Raw genomic sequence first — 18879 nt, 5'->3', positions numbered from 1 at the left:
AAATACCATAAATTCAATACCATAAATTCTTGGGTTTCCTTTGTTAAAAGCATCCTGTACTACCGGTCGCTGCTAGTTTTCAACTCTCCAACGACAGGTGGCGCCTGCATATATCCCATGTAAATAAACACTGCTCATGTCTGCTACTTTCTTATTCAACACTTGTACGGACCTGAAAGGAATGAGCTATTTCAATCTCTCTCTCTCTCTCTCCCTAATTGTTCTCATAAAATAGCATTTCTGCATTCTCCCAAATGGCACTTACAGCTTTTCCCTCCCCCCCATGCTTTTTGTTAGCTTATCTGGCCTTGCTTTAAACAATTCTCTTCATAAATGTGTGAAAATTATACCTACTTAATTGCAAAAAAGAAGTGCAAACACAATAGCAAAAATGGTCTGCAGATGTGTGTACCGTAATCAGTTCTCATTCTAAATCGATCAACACAGTCTCTGACATAAATGTGCGCCACCCTCACGTGGCCATAGGTGGTATTCAAGTTTGGTTAAGACCTGCAGTTACTACAGGCAAATGATTTGATTTCTCAAACTTCTGACCTAGACCAGATCAGTGATCCTATTTGCCCGGAGACTGACTTCCATGCTCGCTCTCAAATTTCAAGGTTTGTGTAACGTTTCACTACATGATCTTAAAATAAAGCATTTCGGTTGGCGGCCAGAGAATCAGCTAGCAAACACTTGCTTCCATTCCGGTTCCATCACACCTGAATCAATATAAGGGGAACCTTAACTAATGCTATTACTAACTGTAAATTGTTTGGTAGTAGCAGCACTAGTAAACTACAACACCTGGTCCCTTTGATGTAAAGTCCTGGACTCACTGCGACCGTCTGAACACTGCTATGTATTTCTGCATGTTACTGGTGTTTCAGAAAGTGTTGAATCAGCATAGTGGGGTCACCAGAAACACATTAAAGGGTGATTTACTTTCCATTCGACAGACCGTACATATACTTCCCTAGAAAGGTCGAATATACTGCTGGTTCTCATTATTCGGCATGAGATTCAACCACTACTGCATCTGTTTGATACACTGCATATACCACCTACTGCCAGAAACCTACTCCAATCTTGCCCTTGTCTGCCTGTTTTTCTTGCAGCTCCAACTGTTAGAACCCTGTACCTTCAGCCCTAGTCCAGTATTGCTTTCTAGTCTCACATGCAAGTTTCCGTCTGTGCAAAGGTTCCTATACAATAGTATCAAGGAATACTCTGTCCACTTCCTTTGTGAATATGCAGCCCTGAGTCAGTAACATACCAGAATTGTGCGTCTCAAATATCATCTGAAAAAAATATTCTGCCCCAGATATCATTTATAAAACTATTGCCTAGATGGAGTCAATATTTGAAAATCTACACTGATTAGATTAGAATAATATTTTGTGAATGAAATTGAGGCCACAATACTTACATTAGACTATTTTTGTTATTAGTATTCTGACAAAACCTCTAATTGAGTTATTTTTTTTTTATCTGCAGCCATTACAAAACCAGTGGAATGGAGGTATAGAATCTGCGAACCTCGAACGAATACAGATGCGAGGGAGTACTCTTAGCTGTTTAACCGCATGCGTGCGGCGGCTTTTCCCGCGGTATGCGGCATTTTAAAAATTACCGCGTTACATGACGAGCTCAGCTCGTCAGCACACGGCAGGTAACGCTGATGACGAGCTGAGCTCGTCATCAGCATGCAAGGGGTTAATGAAGTGTGCTTCTTTACTGTGTTTAGTAAAAAGGAACTTCGTTCTGCTGCATTGCTTTTTGTATGGAGATGGACCACAGGAAATGAAGGTACAGATACTTACATCCTTCTCATTATCTTCCACAGGGCTCCCTACAAATGCAATAATCCTCATCTTATGGTTCTTCCCCTGACGATGTTTCAGGGCCAACTGAAAAAGAGAAACATGATTATAAAAACCAGAGACAGTATTCGAAAGGCACTCCGTGCAGCCCCCACACATCCACCAGATTACCAGAAAGGCATCTTCATCACCATGAGGCTTTTCAGAGCAGGATGTACACCAGGCCCATGATTCAAACAAAAAATGATATCATCACCAGGACCACAGGAGCAGAGCCCGCACAAGCAATCAGATTCACAGAGCATCTCCGTGTTATTTCATGGACTCTGCTAGGACACCAGTACAAAAGCTGAAGAACACAGAGAGAAGTTCAGAATCCACTGTCTTCCCTGAAAATTATTTCAACTGATTACAGCTATCCCTAGATTGAAAAGTAAGCCCCGTCCATCAGACAAAAAAAATTAAAAGACTGTGGCGATTCAAAAGCACAGATTTGATACTTGGGTTGGGAGAATTGGCCAAGTTAATTTGAATCAGATTATTAAACGTGGCCTCTCCAAACATTCGGTGAATTAATTATGTAAGATGGTGCACCACCAGGTTTTGGTATGCTTTGTGACACTAACATTAAATTAAGCAAACACAATTTGGTATGATGGACAGCTCTTGAAAAGCATGCATTTCAAGATTCATTGATATTCAGTGACCAGTGATTAAGAATGACAAATGAATGTGCAGAGGCACACCTGGTACATAAAACATATTAGCTCAAGTTCACGCTGTCCTTTCGACTATTAAGGTCACAGAATGTGGTTCAGAAATGTGTTTGGGTAACAGGATTTTCTTTACTACAATCCCTTCAGGAAATCAAAACTTGTTTTCACTTTCATACGGCTACAAAAAAAACCCAGAGCTGCTTCTAAAGCAGTGCATGGATGGACAGAGTCCTTGAATACTGGAGTATGCTGTGGGCCGTTCAAGCACCAAGAAACCAGTCTGGAAACAAGCGTTATGCTCTACAGAGTGAGCAACCACATACTGAGCACTGAGAAATCACAGTGAGATTATGAAGGTTCAGACTACTGGGGAATTAGAATCATAACTCCACTAGAAATCACTTCGTGATGATTGGAGCAATAAAATCACATGAAGAAGGGGAAGACACAGCTGACTTAGAAAGCGCCATGAACCAATAAAGCACAGCTGCAGCAATCTCTGGAACACAAAAGAAAACCAGGAAAAAGCCCATGGCCAAGTACAACAAATAGTAGTTAATGAAGACGCCCTAAAACTTAAGGATGCCTCACAGTCCTACTCCTTGCTTCCGTCAAACCTTCACCTCTTGCTGTCACACTCATCTGTATTTCAGTCAAACCGTCTTCCTAAATAGCCATAGGTGCCCCGAATGCCTAAACACCTTGCACGCCTGACCAGTTCAGCATGACAGAGGGGACAGACATAACTTGGTCCCATTGCTTAGCCAGTCCAGAATAAGGTATTTCTTACAAAACTGGAGAAATTACTCCCTGATACACTACCTAAGTACCTTGGGTCATTTAGATCACCTTATCAGCCTCACTTTATGAAGAAAACGTGATGTGAACTAGCAGCATCCATTTAACAGCTTTTTCCAATGATTTTAAAACCAATTTGTGTTTGTCCATGTGTTTAAACAGACCGTTGGACAGTTTCAAATATTCCCCATATCCGTGTATCATGTTCCTAGGACTACTGAATCTAAACTACAATGAATCCTTGATACAAAAAAATAAAAGCATCAAAATGGAAATTGTTGTCAGACATTAATTATAATCTAGTGAAGGATCAATTATGCCCCTGTCTCATGGAAAGTACTGCTTGCAAAAACATTCTGAATTAAAAAGTATTAGAATGATCTTTGCTCCCAAAAAAACAATCTCTCTCTACATGCACAGCCTCTAGAATTCGAAATGTCCGGTAAAGATGTGACCAATAAAAATGAGGAAATATTAGTCGAAGGAACCTCTCAGGATACTAGTCAGTGTTCTCTCCCCAAGATATCACTTGTAATCAACAACTATGTGGCTCACTATCGATGCAATTGTGTGTGCACCAAGTTAATTACTTTCTTCTCTTCCCCTCTAATATAGCTGAGCTCGTTGTTTTCTACTTTGTCATTAAACGTGTTGAGGCAGTATCCAACTGAAGATTATGAAACCAAATTCAAAAATATCTGTACACATGACTAGACTTTAGATTCTAGACTTTGCTTCTCATGGTCAATGTAGGTGACTTGCACTTTTACAACGAAAGTAGGCTTAGTGAATGTAAACTCCCCATTTGCACCAGAGTTTTCATTTAAAATATCCTTAGAAAATGAACTAACAAAAATGTATACTTTTGAGACTCTCGTCCACTATATTTACACTGATAACAGGAATGGTATTGCTGGGCAATACAGATGACATAGTTCTCTGTAGACTATATAACCTCAGAAATGCAGAGCAGATGATTTAAGTTGCACCTTAAAAAGAATGTAGTTCTTTCAGCTCCAACCAGAGCTTTAAAGAAAGATCACATCACAGAACAGCAGGAGTGATTCCGGATACATTAACAATAAAAGTAGTTAGAGGCCACTATTCTTTAGTTGATAGATCAATTTCTCAGGTTCCACAGACAAATGCAGTGGTCAAGATCCTCCTTTTCCGCTTCAAACGGGACTCACAAAAATATAATGTGGTTCACAATGCCATATTAGAAGCTATTATCAAGCCTTTCATAATAATTTACGGTTGTGTGAAATGGCTTTTGAAAGTAAGTCCTATAGTGGTAAGCCTATCGATGTCTGTAATGCAGTGACTATTTTATGGATCGGTTTTCTAAACGTCATCCTATACACTCACCTAATAATGCCAAGAGAGAAAGGAGAGGTCTCTAATAACACGGTTTTAGCCAAGCCCAACCCTCAGAAAGGTGAACTTATATGGGACAACAAAAAAAACAACAACAAAAAAAGAAATTCAACAATAATAGCAATCAAGTGAAGTGAAAACATAGAAAAAGGAACATTGTACTTCTACATGGAGGAGCTTGTTGCTCTGTTTGCAGATAACAGCAAAACACACAAGATGATGTGTTTTGCTGTTCACCCTATGTGGGAAGGGTATGACCAGACGTGGATCCCATGCTCATTACGCCACTGGAGTCAAGCTATCCTGGCTGAAGACGGCTGATAGCCAGAAACCGGTCCTAGGATGCTTGATTCCAGTCCAGGGAAGACATGGCTTGGCAGTTCGGGCTGGACTGTTCCCATGAAGCACAGGGTCAAGGCTGATTTGCATACGGCCATGTCTGAACTGGGGTGGCTTGGTGACCAAAATAACGATGGATTAAACCCAGATCTGTGACTGGGGGGAATGTTTTGCCATTGTGCAACATTCCGTCCATCATCTTGTGTGTTTTGCTGTTTGCAGATAACAGCATCAAGATTCACCAATATGGCGATGATTCGCAACTCTACTTGAAAGTCTCCTCTGTTTCACACATCAACATCCTAAACACTGCCTGCACGTCAAACTGACCTGTATCTCAATCGTCTATGTGAAGCTCAACACCACCAAGACACAGTTCTTGTTATTTGCCAATAACAACAAACAAGGAACATTAAAAACTTGGCTCAATGACATGAACCTTGATGGGTTCTTACCCACCTTTCACCAAATGTCAAGTCATTTGGATTCGCCCTGGACTACAACTTCACCCTGAAGGAACACGCTGACAAGTAGCACAAAGACGCCTCGTACCAGCTCTACCTTCTGAAGAAGTGAAACTGTTTCTTACAGAAAGTGACTTCAGAACTGCTGTTCAAACCTTCGTACTCTCATCTGGTGAATGCTAGCAGCCTGCTCCATGGCCTCCCAGGCTCCACTCTAAAGCCCCCTTAGGGAAGTACCCCACAGTGCAGCATGTCTCCTGCAGAGCCTGAAGAAATACAATCACATCAACCCACCCTGATGGAACTCTATTGTCTCCTCTAGCTGGTCTGCGCCATTTTCAAGACCATTTGCATGATTTACAAAGCCATCTAGACCAGCGCCACCACTTATCTTGCAGACAAGTTCATTATCTCCAGTAGCTCTAGGCACCCTGAAGTCATGATTCGATGATCACTGCAGGCTAAGAAGTGTAAAAAAGAAAAAATAAGGCAGTAGGCCTTTTCTTTCTGTGCACTAAAAACCCAAGAACAAAATCGCTGTATTCACCAGGACAACTACAACACTGCTCCAATTTAGGAAAGAGTTGAAGATGCACACCTTTCAAAGAGCATTCCATCACAATACACTAATTATCCACAAACCAGCTCCCTTCCTATCACTTGTTGCCTTTATGCTCATCTTTGACCCTAGACAGATCTCTGTTGCTGCTTGGCTAGGTTCACGCTATAAAAACTCCACATACATGCATACATTACACAGTCATTTAAACCATGCAATTTCTGTCTAGTTTGGTTGAGCACTTTCGGACTATGACAGACCTCAAAGGTGCCCCGCTGTGTGGGTTGCCGTTTGGACAGAACATTGCAGCATGCCAACTCTGATTAAGTACTAAAGAAAAATATACTACTTCGATCACTGTGGCACTGCAGCAGGCTTTGCTCTTCATAAATGTGGAACATTTGTATAGAGGGGAGAGCTTGGGAACGGACGAATTAAGTGGTGTTGCACAGACCCCCCCTTTCTCCTGGCGGTTGTCGATCTGGTGGCTATGGTCATTTATCGATATAGACAAACACATGACCATGGCACACTGGATCTTTACCCTGGGGATGGGTGTATTTTCTTTCAGGAAGAACAAGAATGTTTTGCGATTGGTCCCGGGCAGTTCTTACAATTTACCAAATTAACAAAAATGGCCAGGGAAACCTGGATGGAGTTTCCAGATATGCAGTGAGGAACACATATGCTGAAGGCAGTATTGGATATGGGTTCTCTATGGCAATTGGCATCCCAGCTGAAATCGCCCCTTCCACAAAATAGCCATTACAGAACAATGGGGTGACCCAAAAATAATCTGTAGAACTGGAGTAGTTAATGATATGTGACAACAGTGGTCCAATCAGAAAGATCCACTATGCGGATAAAGTTTTAATGAATAACCTTAACCTAAATGTTTCTCAATAGCCCCAATCGCACCTCTGCTGTCAAGTATCCTTATACAGGATAGGCAAAGCATGGAGTTTGTGGCAAGGCGCCACTGGGAGGCAGACATCGTGGGACCCATGACAGACAAGGAATGGGAGGGTGGGTGCACACTGGTCAGGGGCGTTTCTAATAATGCCTCATTTAAGCTTGCATACATTTATGTTCTACACAGAGCCTACCTCTCGCTGACGAGACGGAAAAGAATATATCCAGATAGGTCGGACAGATGCCCTAGGTTTGGTACATGTTGGGCGGACTTCATACACATGCTCTGGCATTGTCCGTATTTAAGGCCATACTGGGAAGCAGTGTTACACATGCCCTGGAGAGTCACTCATATGACACCTGAGTACAGGGTGAGGCACAGTATGTTGAATCTTTTTGTTTGTCCCCGGAAGAGGCGAATACAGTATAGAATGACTACTGGGACTGGTTCTTGCAAAGAGCAGGATTGCTATTAAATGGTTATCTCCATCGGCTCAGACGCTGCAGCAATGGCGATGGGACATCGTAGAAAAGGCTCTAGCAGAAGAACGGCGTATGTGGAAGGTGAGAATGGACGACACAGTAGAAGAAGATTGTCAGGTGTGAGCGGAGATGCTGGTGGAGAAAATGCAACCGGGAAGGGGTGGGGGGAGACAGCACGCACATGCAGATCACACAGGATGCCATGGTCCGCGAGCAAGCGATGGAGGGCTTAATATAATGCTGGGATTGGGTAGGGGGTGAGAGGAGAGGGAGGGAGTGGGGCCTACTTAGAGAGGTGAGGAGGAGAGTGTCCCTGTTTCAGGTGATAGTCTGCATCGGATGTTGAGCCCATGATGTTCGTGCTCCTGCATTGAGCTGCAAGGGATTTTTTTTATTTCACTACCTGCTAAACGTGCTTATTCTCATTACTTATCTGTTGCATTTTTTTTTACAATAAAATCATAGCTAAAAATGTTTTTAAAAAATTAATGTGGTAAATGTAAACCACGGGCTAATACAACACAAACTCACTTTAACTAATCATGATTTTGCACGGTCACTATGGTTCTGAATCAAGTCATGAAGTAAAAGGTGAGCTACGAAAAATTGTGTAGACAACAGTCAAGGTCTTGGGCCTCACACAAGCCATCTAGAATAAACGAGGAACTTACATGCGCGACACGGATTCCTGTACAGAAGCAAATCCTCCCCACTGGCTGCACCGCATGGAGCTTTGAAAGAATTCGACCTGTATCTGGGGTCAGGGTGGTCAATACTTCACAATTACTGCAAGAAAAAGTGGGGGGGGGGAACTCATTAAGCAAAGACTCTTGCATTTCTGTCAATGCCAGTTTCGAAAGAGTATTTGTTGTGCTTTTTTAGCTTATATGGGGACTCATTTCTGATTTGCTTTATCTCTTTATTCTCTTATGTCTCTGTGTTCTTGGGATCTAGGGACCCCCACTAAATCATTATTGAAATCTAGGAAGTCGGCCTAAGCAATTTCAATTAATTGAACCACAAAATAATGCACAAAAATACAGAAAGCATTCATGAAACACATACATATGATGAAATATTTAATTCACAGAAAAATATATTTAAAAAAATATAAAAATGTTTTATGGGAAGGTTAGAGCTATACTAAATTCAATTAAGTCCAATCATCATCCATACTATATTCTGTCCTTGCACTGCTCGTACGAATCAATCTGAGGAGAACTTCATTTTTTATCTCCACTTTCAAATTCTACCACATTTACAGAACGTTACATGTAATTAATCTGTTAATATTATTTAATTGTCTAAGAAGTCGCAGACCCCCTGAGTAGGCTTTGCGGACCCCAGGTTGAGAAACACTGCTCTAAACCATCTCCCCATCCACTCTCCAACAGCACACACTGTGTTGACAATTGGCTGAGGGTCATTCGTGTTGTTTCATACCTGAAATGAACAGTGTCAATTCTTTATACAGATCTAACAAACTAGCAGATCTTGGCTCTCACAAATTACAAAGAAGAGGATCAGACAAGTTAAACCATTAAGGAATAGTCTAATAAGGACCATCTCATGATTCACAGGCTCAAAGTAAGGATAGGTATAAATTGTGGTGTAAACATTTGCATAAATAGCTACAGGCGCAGCGAAAACGACCACAGTTGCGTATCTTCAGACAGATGGCAACTGTGTTACCCTCATTTAAGCAAGAGATCAACACAACAGAGAGACATGACACTGTCAGAGCAAGAGCACCCTACTGGGTGAGTTGTGCGCTATACAAATACACATGATAACAACCAGCCTGCTTACTTTGCTAGGGTGATGAGGCCCACATTGTTCTCTGGGTTACTGCGGGTTTTCGTGTGGCACACAATGTTGACGGCATCCTGTTGGGCTTGGAGTCGTGTTGGCAGGAAGTCTCCATTCCTCATATATTCACTGTTGTCCACACTGAAACACAAAGACATTTCTGTGGAGCTATAACGGTACAGAGTTTGCAAATATTTTTTAGAGTCTGAAAAAGCTAGCATATGCTGTGCGGTCTGGGGCAAGTTGTCATCTCCTAGTGTACTAATTACCTGCTTTTTTAGGTCTCGCCTGAGCCAGTGCATGTGCTGCTCTGCGAGACATTTAGTAAGTGGGGTTTTTAAAGTGCTACCCCATGCTTTTGGTGGCCTAGTGCTTGCGGTTACGCGTGCGCAGCTGCCAGTTTTCACCGATCACTTTTGCGCGCACTTTCGCGTGCGCGCACACAACTCCCATTAGTAGCACGTGCCTTGGGAGCTTCTCGTTTTCAGCCTTACATCATGCCCCTGCTTGTTTCTTTTTCATTACGCACTCTGGTTCTATTATGCCCACAATTACGCTTAATTGAAAAAAATAATTGTACACACAGGGTCGGCAGTGAAATCCCTGCTGATTTTATCTTTACAGTTTCACAACTTTCCCTCTACATCTCCATCTTTGCTCCTGCCTCACCCCTAGACTCAACACCGCCTCTTTAGCCCGCCCTTTTGCCTTTTATATCAGCTTCCTTCCCAGGCCCATGACTGCCTCAGTCTACTCTGTAGTTCACCCTCCCCAAGAGGTCTTTCTTCCCAGTCTCTTCTAGCCCGCCGAACCCGCTGTCGGGCTTCCTCCACTTGCAGGATCCGAGCTCTTTCCTCTGCTTTTTTTGCCATGAGACCCATTTTCACCAATAAGAATAACAACACCGGCAGCAGTTCCGCTTCCGGCTTTGAGTTAGAGCTAGAAAGAGGATAAAAAAAATGCACGATTTCTATACTACTCCGAGAAGACAATACGATCATCTTTACCAGTACAGAGGCACCCTTCGCCCATAGAGCAAGGGCTTTAGTCACCCCCAGTGTTTTGGCAGGCTGAGGCAGCTTTAGGACACACACACAGCTTGAGCTGCTGTATGGGCAGTGGCTGCCGCCTTATTACGGCCTCATCTGTGCATTTCACAGGACATTAAAACCATGAATATTCATCTAGGCTTTCTGTTTTTTCCAGTACCCCCTGCGTTCACACTCTGTCTATTCCTTTCATTTGGTAAATACTTTTACTGCCACACTGGGAGAATGCATTTCCTAAAAAGTAACATTTCGCATATATGTTTATCACCTGGAGGGTTTTCTGGTATTTTGATATCCCTGCAAAACTATGGAAAAATCGCCTGAAGCCTGTTTTTTGGCCCCTATCTGTACATACTTAAAGTAGCAAATATAAACAGAAAGCACTTTCCAGTGTGTTCTAGAGTTGCTTTGATGACCCTTGACTAATAATTAAACATGGGCAGGAAAATCATCTGACAAATTAATACCTACAATTTTGTTCCAATTTAGTTTCATTTCCAGGCCTTGTAAACTACAACAAATGGCCAGTATTTTTACATGCTGCACAACAGCCACACTGCTCTACTACATAGCTTAAAAACAAAGGCCAAGCCAAAACCTCTGGATAAGCACTTATAAGGTCCCAAAGGCAAGACCTATTGGCTATGCCAATGCTTGTTCTTCTTCATTCTTAGCAACGCAAAAAAAAATCCTTACTGGAAAAAGGAAGCCAGGCAACCACAACAAGAACAAGCATTGGCATAGCCAATAGGTCTCGCTTGTGGGGCCTTATAAGTATTTAGTTACAAGGATATTGTGCTGCAGAACTAAATACTTATAAGGTCCCACAAGCGAGACCTATTGGCAATGCCAATGCTTGTTATTTAAGCAGGAAAATCCACCTTAAGTCGTTTCAGTCCCTCGGTGACGTGCAGCGCCATCATAAGTGCCTGAAAATACTGCACACGTGTTATTCACACCAATGAAAGATTGCATTAAATTTCCTTTCCACCCATGCGTTAGCATAATGACAGTAACAACATTAAATGCATGTGTCCATATTGTAATAATAAAAATATAATCAGCGATCAAAATGGGTGAAGTGCAGTAACTGAAAAAATAAATATGACATGAATAATACGAAATTAAAATGGAGTATCTGCATCAGTGCATATGTGGGTAAAATATTTTTGGTTGTGTTTAAAAAAGAAAGTTTCTGTGAACCTTTTTAATTTTTTTCACTCCCATGATTCAATAAATAAAATTCATGGACGCAGGGCTGGTACGAGCTTCTGCAATTAACATTAAAGTTACACCTGAAATCCCTCTCATTGCTATCTCCTGCCATCATCTCATCAGTGCCGGGCTGCTTGGCTGTGCTTCACGAACTATGAAGCGCGGACGATGGGGGAGGGGTTATGGGAAGGAACGGAGCATATTAAAAAGTTGTATCGTGACATCCATAAAGCAGGCTTCACTTGAGGGAGCGGCAAAGAGTTTGGCAAGCTGCGCAGCCACCATTGTTACTGCTGAAAGTAAAGACGTATGAAAAAATAAAGACGTGTGGCTGATTTCAGCGAGCCACAAATAAAATAAACGAAGGCGCTGCCGCCATTATTTCAGCTGAGTGTGCCGTGCATGAAAAAAAAATAAAAGCTTGGGGGAGAAGTGTCCTGCCTGCAACAGCTTGCAGGAGAGAGCAGTTTAAGAAAATGGTGCTTGGAGGCTGTAATAACAAGCACGGCCTGGGGGAAGCTGGCTGGGGAGGGGGAGGAGAAATGCAAGGAAGGCTGTGGGCGTAATTAGGGGAGGAGAAGCCGAGAAGCCGCAGAGCGCACGCTGGGCGAAGCCCTTTGATGTGCTCTGCGGCAAGATGCAATTAGGAGGGAGGGAGGCTGATGCGCGTTCATGTTGATCACGTGAACTTCGTGAAAACGCCAGGCAAAAAGCTGGTGGTTTCACAAGCAGTTTGCCTACTTGAATTCTCGCTCCGCTCGATGCGCTTGCGCGCATCGATAGGTCGCGAGACCTAAAAACAAGCTATGTTCCTGCACCAAAACGGTATATGCACTACTGTTCCCAAATCAATTATCTCCCTTGTAGGGTTAGTGAAGACAGTACTCCTGAGGGAGACTCCAGGTCTACTGGAAATTGCTTCAATAAGGTTATGACTGCACCCTGGAGAACTTAGACTGACTGGTAGTAAGGTAACCAGATCAATTTAGCACATCTTTAAGCAGTGAAATTATATACGACAGAGGATTTTAATTCCACACACAACTGTACAGCTACACCTACCAAGTTTCCACCATCCTCATGCCTTTCACAAGGCACCATGAGGTTAAAGACAAGGTCTATGACAGGTCAAAGAACCATTTTTTCTGATTAGAAGGGAAACACTCCCTTTGCTTAAAAATTATATTATGAAAATCGCAGCGGTAAGACCCATCCAGAAGAAGTCACTATCGGACCCTACGACCCTGTCCAACTTGCGCCCCATCTCACTCCTTCCAGCTCACTGTAAAGTAGCGGAAACATTTGTAAATAGACAGCTCACGGCATTTCTAGAAGGGAATAACATACTTCATCCTAATCAAGCGGGCTTTAGAGCCCAGCATTCTACAGAGTCTGCCCTTCTGTTTACTACGGAAACATACGAGCTGCCATTGATCAGGGCAAGAAGGCCGTCCTGATCCTTTTGGATCTATCGGCGGCGTTTGATACGGTATCCCATGCTATTCTTTTGGACCACCTGGCAAGTGCGGGCATAGCAGGAACCGCATTAGAATGGCTTAAGAACTTTTTAACGCATAGGCGTCAAGTAATCACGTTGGGGCATTTCTGCTCAGAGGAAAAGGCACTGATGACAGGGGTACCACAGGGCTCAAGTTTGAGCCCAACGCTTTTCAATCTTTACATGGCACCCCTGATCAAGTTAATCTCTTCCTTTGACATCAGCACTATTGCTTATGCTGATGACACGCAGTTGGTCTTAGTCCTGGATAAGGACGTGACGAATGCAGAACAAAACCACAAAAACTGTCTAGCAGCAACATTTACCTGGATGCAAAATAACCATCTGAAGTGCAACTCCGCTAAAACGGAAATCCTGCCGTTCTGACTTAACGCTTTCGCCCCTCAGAAATGGTGGCCAGAGGATGCTGAAGCACCGCTGAGCACAATTAGTACAGCACGAAATTTAGGGATCAAATTTGATGATTCCCTATCTTTCAAACAGCAAGTAGGGGCGGTAGCAGGATCCTGTTTCAATATCATAAAGGGGCTAAGGACATTTTTTTATTTGCTTCCCCTGGCAGCCAGGCGCACGGTGGCAGTTGCATTAATTACATCTAGACTAGATTATTGTAATAGCCTGTATGCAGGATCAAACAAATCGGCCCTTCACAGGCTTCAGATGGTCCAGCCCGCGGCCACTCGCCTGGTACTTAGGTGGCCCAGAAAGTCTTCGGCCTCTGCTGCACTGGATGCCCTTCACTGGCTCCCTATCCATAAACGCATTCTGTTTAAGGTACTAACTATTACCTATAGGGCTTTTCACTTGCAGGGCCCGATATATCTCCCAAAAAGTTTTACGAGATATTATCCTCCCCGAAATCTGAGGTCCGCCTCAGCCAACCTACTCACTGTCCCCAAATTCAGACTTTCCACGAAGGGAGGAAAATCCCTGGCAGTGATTGACGCGAAGGTGTGGAATAAACTACCCGACCAGTTGCGCCAGTTCACAACTGAACAAGGTTTCAGGAAAGCCCTTAAAACTTGGATTTACAGCCTGTCCGAACCAGCATGTAAAGCACTAGTGTGAATTCTAATTCCCTAGGTGGACAGTACAGCTGCGGATCATCAACTCAGCTGGGTGAGTCTAAGCACCAAGATGCTCCTTGGAGTGATAGTGCGCTATACAAATGATGCCTCACCTCACATCACATCCCTAAAAGAACCAAGCTAAAGCCACCACCAGAGCGAACATGACTGTGCAGTGGGCGAAGACTAACCATAGAGAGATGTCCACGTATCCTGCAGTTCTCAGGTTTGAACACAGTTAGCATCTCTCCAAGGTCAAGTTTAATTGTGACAAACATGTTTGAGAGACAATTCAGTTTGTAGCGGTAATGAGTTCAACTACTATTATTAGTGGACGGTGACTATTCCACAAAGCTTTGGAGACAAAGGGGATTACATTACATAAGAAGAGCAAATAATATCCTGGGTCATGTTAAAGGTGCATTCTTAATTCAGAGCATTTACAACAATAAGCAACAACGCATGAACGTACCATGGGTTCAACGCTTCATTTCACAGGACACCTTCACATTTTGAAAGAACCAAGAAGCATTATTGGGAAGAATATGTGCACTTTCTCAATGACAGCCTTGGTTACAAAAATCCAAAGGATTGAACAAATCTCAATAGACAGAGGAAGAAACCCTCAATGTAAGTTTCCCTACACATGGAGGCACACAACGCAGGCACCCCGCACTCACTCCTACAGACCGCCACTGCACTCCCACAGATACCCCATGCAGCCACTTTCCTGCACTCACCCCACACACACAGGTACCTACTGGCACTGCATGCTTACACACACAGATGCGCTTTGCACTGCTGCATTCAGCCATATCTTGCACATCTGCGCTCTCACATTGCACACACAGTCGTAATATTTCTGACTATTTGCTTGTGACAACAGAAAGGGATGCAAGATATCCAGACAGCTTCTGGCTGGTCTTGTGGGCTCACACACTCGTGCTGCACATATTTTTCTGCCTACCCGAAGCATGGGCATAACACCCCCATTTATGTTCAAGTGTGCATGTGACGTGGATCTCAAGGTGCAGCAGTCTCTATACGGACTCTGCCCTGCCACTGCGTCATTAGGTTGTATTCCAAAAGCCACTGTAGGAGCGGAAAAACATTTATAAGTCAACAGAAGTGCAACAAGCACTCTTTATTGGAGCAAGGATAACAAAATTGCAAAGTGAAGAAGGTCTTCAAGTGGGCAGAGCCAAAGACGCTCTCTCAGTACTACTTCTTAAAGACATATTTCTGTTGATCACATGTCAAGCAACAACTGTGCTAACTAGACCTAAAAAGTAAGCTCAAACATACCAGCGAACACTGCAAGCTCCTGTCATGGCTAGTGATGCGGTTGAGAAATCCATATACATAGACCATGCTACGGACAGGTAACCGCCCAACTCAATGGAAAAGGTCTCTAGTATTTCCCAAACTGTGGGTCACAACCCACTGGTTGGTCGTGACACGATTTTTGGTCTGTTGCGGGAGTCCAAGCAATAAATAAAGATGCCTTTACATTCTGCATTTATCTTGTCACATTAGCTGCGCTTCAAAAACAGAGTTTATGTCTTCTGACAAATTGCAGCTTTTTTAACATGGGGGACTGGTGTTTACAAACTTCTCTCACTGTAGTCAGAGAAAGTAAAGTGAATTGTGTGAAAATCTTGCTGCGGTACAGGTGTGTGAAAGGAAAGGCTGTAGGGTGTCATTTATTTTGTAACACAACAAACTGTAAATATCTGGAAATTAACTGCACAAATTAAGCCGTAAGGAAAGCAAAAATAAGGCACATTCTTTTACAATTCTGTAGTGTGATGGAATCAAAGTTTTAATAGGATCAAAACACTTTACTAGGTTGTGCACAAATGATGTAATCTGAAAACGATTTTCACACGTTATAATTTGGGTGCAATATAGTTTCATCAATAAAAATGTATGTCTGTGAAAATGTAATGGCTATTTCAATGTAAAACGTGCCTGTAAGTGACAGTACGCTACCCTATGATGCTTTAGTTACTTTAAAAACCAACCGCCCGCCACATGTCCATTAAAGCTAGTTGGGTCACGAAAGTTTGTTCTAAAAATTTGGTGGTGGTTCTAAAAAGTTTAGGAACCACTGCTTTACAGAACAACCATCAATACATAAATCCCACTGCAGAGCGCTCAAATGGGTTGGCCTCATGTTACTTTCACATTTACCAATTTAAACCCTTACTAAACTTGACAATTAACAACCCTTCATTAACCACATCAAACTCACAGTCTGAAATGTCTGGACCATATGAAAAAAGTTTCCAGACTAAGAAAGCACAAGGATGTTATTCTAATGGCAGAGGGTGCCATACAAATGATGGAAAAGTGGTGTAAACCAATGGGTTTAAGAATTCAAACGTTTCATGTCTGTCTGGAAAGTGCTTCACGACAGCTCATGCACTGTAAACAAACTCTGCCTACATTTGTCATGTTAAACATTCATTCAGCAAGCGAAAATTTAACTTTAGCAAACTGTTAAGAAACCATATAATCAATTGCATTACTGAACCACAGAGACAACAGAAAGAGGGAAATAAAAACACTTCACATAACGCTTTTTAACAAGTTGGAATTCTGTCGGGCTTTACGCCAGCCCTTTGAAACCACTGACAAGTCTGATAAGGAGGACTGATGCTACTGCTGACCTCCCTGTGGGTCACAGACAGTCAAAGCCCCCCCCCCCCCCCACCACAGGCTACCAGATCATCCCAAGTAAACGAAACCATTACGATTCCAGCCCTGCATTTTACTTTTATAAATGACGAATGTTCTTGCAATTGCCAAACCACGACTACAAGTCCCACAAGGCAGAGATGTATTACATATATACCCAGCAGTGGAAACATGGTGTCCGAGGTACTAGCAGCGAGACCTGACTTGTTAACAATACCACCTATGATTTATTTTCCTCCCACAAAGACGTACCTCTCCTGTCGTGTACCTCTCACGTAAAAACCCTTTTCAAGACGGCTGCTTTGAGTTCCCACGGCCCTGTCTCTCTCACATTCTAATATGTGGCCCATGACTCAGGCATTTTGATGAATCTGCCTTCAACAACCCGCTAACTGCGTTCTTATCGACGACCACCCAGACCCTACGCGAGGGGTGTAATTATACCACCCAATGGAAGGAATCTAACTTCTTAGCCCCACACATACTCCCCTTATTCCCCTTCTCTTACCAGACCATAGTACTTTCCAGCACCATCTTGGAAGATTGTTTCTGACTGGCAGCTCCGACACCGGCCCTAAGCGCGCCCTCTCATTGGCTCACAGGCCCGATCCAATCATGAACCTCGATACTTCGCCAAGGTGCGATGTACTTCCGGCCTTCGGTGCTGCTGGGAAATGTAGTACAGTATCCGTAACGAATGACGTTGGAAGACGGTATCTGATGATGTGGCCATTGTAATGGAAGCCGTGGGTCGGTGACATAAAGTCGTAATTATTTAAGGTGAACAATTTTTGACAACCAAAAAACGGCCAGAGCTGCCGACTTTGGAGCTGAGGAGCCGAGTTCGAGTCTCAGCGTGGGCTCAACATCCTGTGATTCTGGGCGAATCACTTTGGGTCGAGTCCTGCTATATAAACAAACATTGAAAATGCAATAGGTTTCGCCTTTTATTAAGTAAAGCCATTTGCTTTGCTACACAATACCATTAACAAAGCAAATGGCTTTAACTTAACCCCTTGACCGCGGCGAAAATTCCGCCGCGGTGCGGGTGATTTACGGCGTGGGCGTGGTTCGGACGGCCCCCGGCCGTCCTCCGCACATGCCCACCGTGACGTCAGCTGGCCGCCGGCCGTCCGACGCATGGAAGGGGTTAAAGGCAAGACCTATTGCATTTTCAATGCTTGTTTTTTAGTGGGGCCCAACTTCTTGGCAGGGGGGACGGCGTACACCCTGTGAAAAAAGTGTCTGGATGCCGTGTACCTGCGTGTACACGGCGTCCAGTGAGTTTAAGAGTGGGAGCTAAAACCTGCGCAACGTAAGGTAAGGCCTTGGTAGTTTGACAAAAAAAACGAGAAGGGAGTTTAAAATGATAACCAAATCCATGCATGAAAAGTTATTGCATCTCCAGGACATCCTCAATGAACTACCTAAAAAGAGAGAAGGAGCTGGAAGATGACCAACAGGTCATCGAGTCGACATAACGTCTCAACATTTGGTTCCTTCATTTCTATGTCAGTCCACGGAGGCTCTGATTATGCTTCTCTTATCTTTATTGACAAAAAAAGCAGCCAATAAAAACTTTAAACTGGCATGACCCCGGAAGGAAAACCCCCTCCATCAGTCTGCACCAATCACTGTCCAGTCCAATACATAACAGTCCATGCAAAACCAGAACCTTCCTCTTTCTTTGCTGCTGCAGCAGCGAGTTAAGTGCCTTTCCCTTATTTGCTTTTGCGGATGGGGGTTTATGGTGTGTGACTGTATGATTGTGTTTTATTGCGCGATTGCGCGACTTGTTATAGCGCTATTGCGCGGCTTGTTATTGTTATACGCGACTGTGTTCCTCGTCGGGTTTTCGCTACCAGGTCCGTCGCCCTGCGGTGTGCGCTGTGCGTCTGTGCGCGTTAGGGGGCGGTGGAGCAGGAGAAGGCAGACGCGGCTTGGCCGCGCGCAGGGAGCAGTCGAGTGTGTGCCCCCAATGCAACGCGCATGCGCGAGGAGCCGAGTTCCATTTTGACATTACCGGCTCCTCGCGTTCTGCACGTTAGT

The 18879-nt window shown here is 43.5% G+C and overlaps 1 protein-coding gene across 2 annotated transcripts in view; it reads right to left on the bottom strand.

Moving 5' to 3' along the window:
* PSMD4 (proteasome 26S subunit ubiquitin receptor, non-ATPase 4) overlaps window positions 1-17478 on the bottom strand; it is a 40145-nt gene extending 22667 nt beyond the window's left edge. Inside the window, exons 1-4 of one of the 2 annotated variants that reach the window (XM_078670437.1) lie at window positions 17339-17478; window positions 9281-9421; window positions 8143-8257; window positions 1824-1910 (exon numbers count right to left, since the gene is read on the bottom strand). In XM_078670437.1, the coding sequence (XP_078526563.1) occupies window positions 1824-1910; window positions 8143-8257; window positions 9281-9421; window positions 17339-17364 (369 nt within the window). In that variant the 5' untranslated portion in view covers window positions 17365-17478. Of the gene's footprint in view, window positions 1-1823; window positions 1911-8142; window positions 8258-9280; window positions 9422-17082; window positions 17233-17338 lie in introns of those variants that run through there. The other variant, XM_078670435.1, reaches the window with a different exon arrangement.
* Between the last annotated feature and the right edge of the window lie 1401 nt (window positions 17479-18879).

The sequence above is a fragment of the Lissotriton helveticus genome, chromosome 12 (assembly GCF_964261635.1).
Source record: "Lissotriton helveticus chromosome 12, aLisHel1.1, whole genome shotgun sequence".
NCBI lineage: Eukaryota > Metazoa > Chordata > Amphibia > Caudata > Salamandridae > Lissotriton > Lissotriton helveticus.
This window is presented reverse-complemented; position numbering and strand designations above follow the sequence as displayed.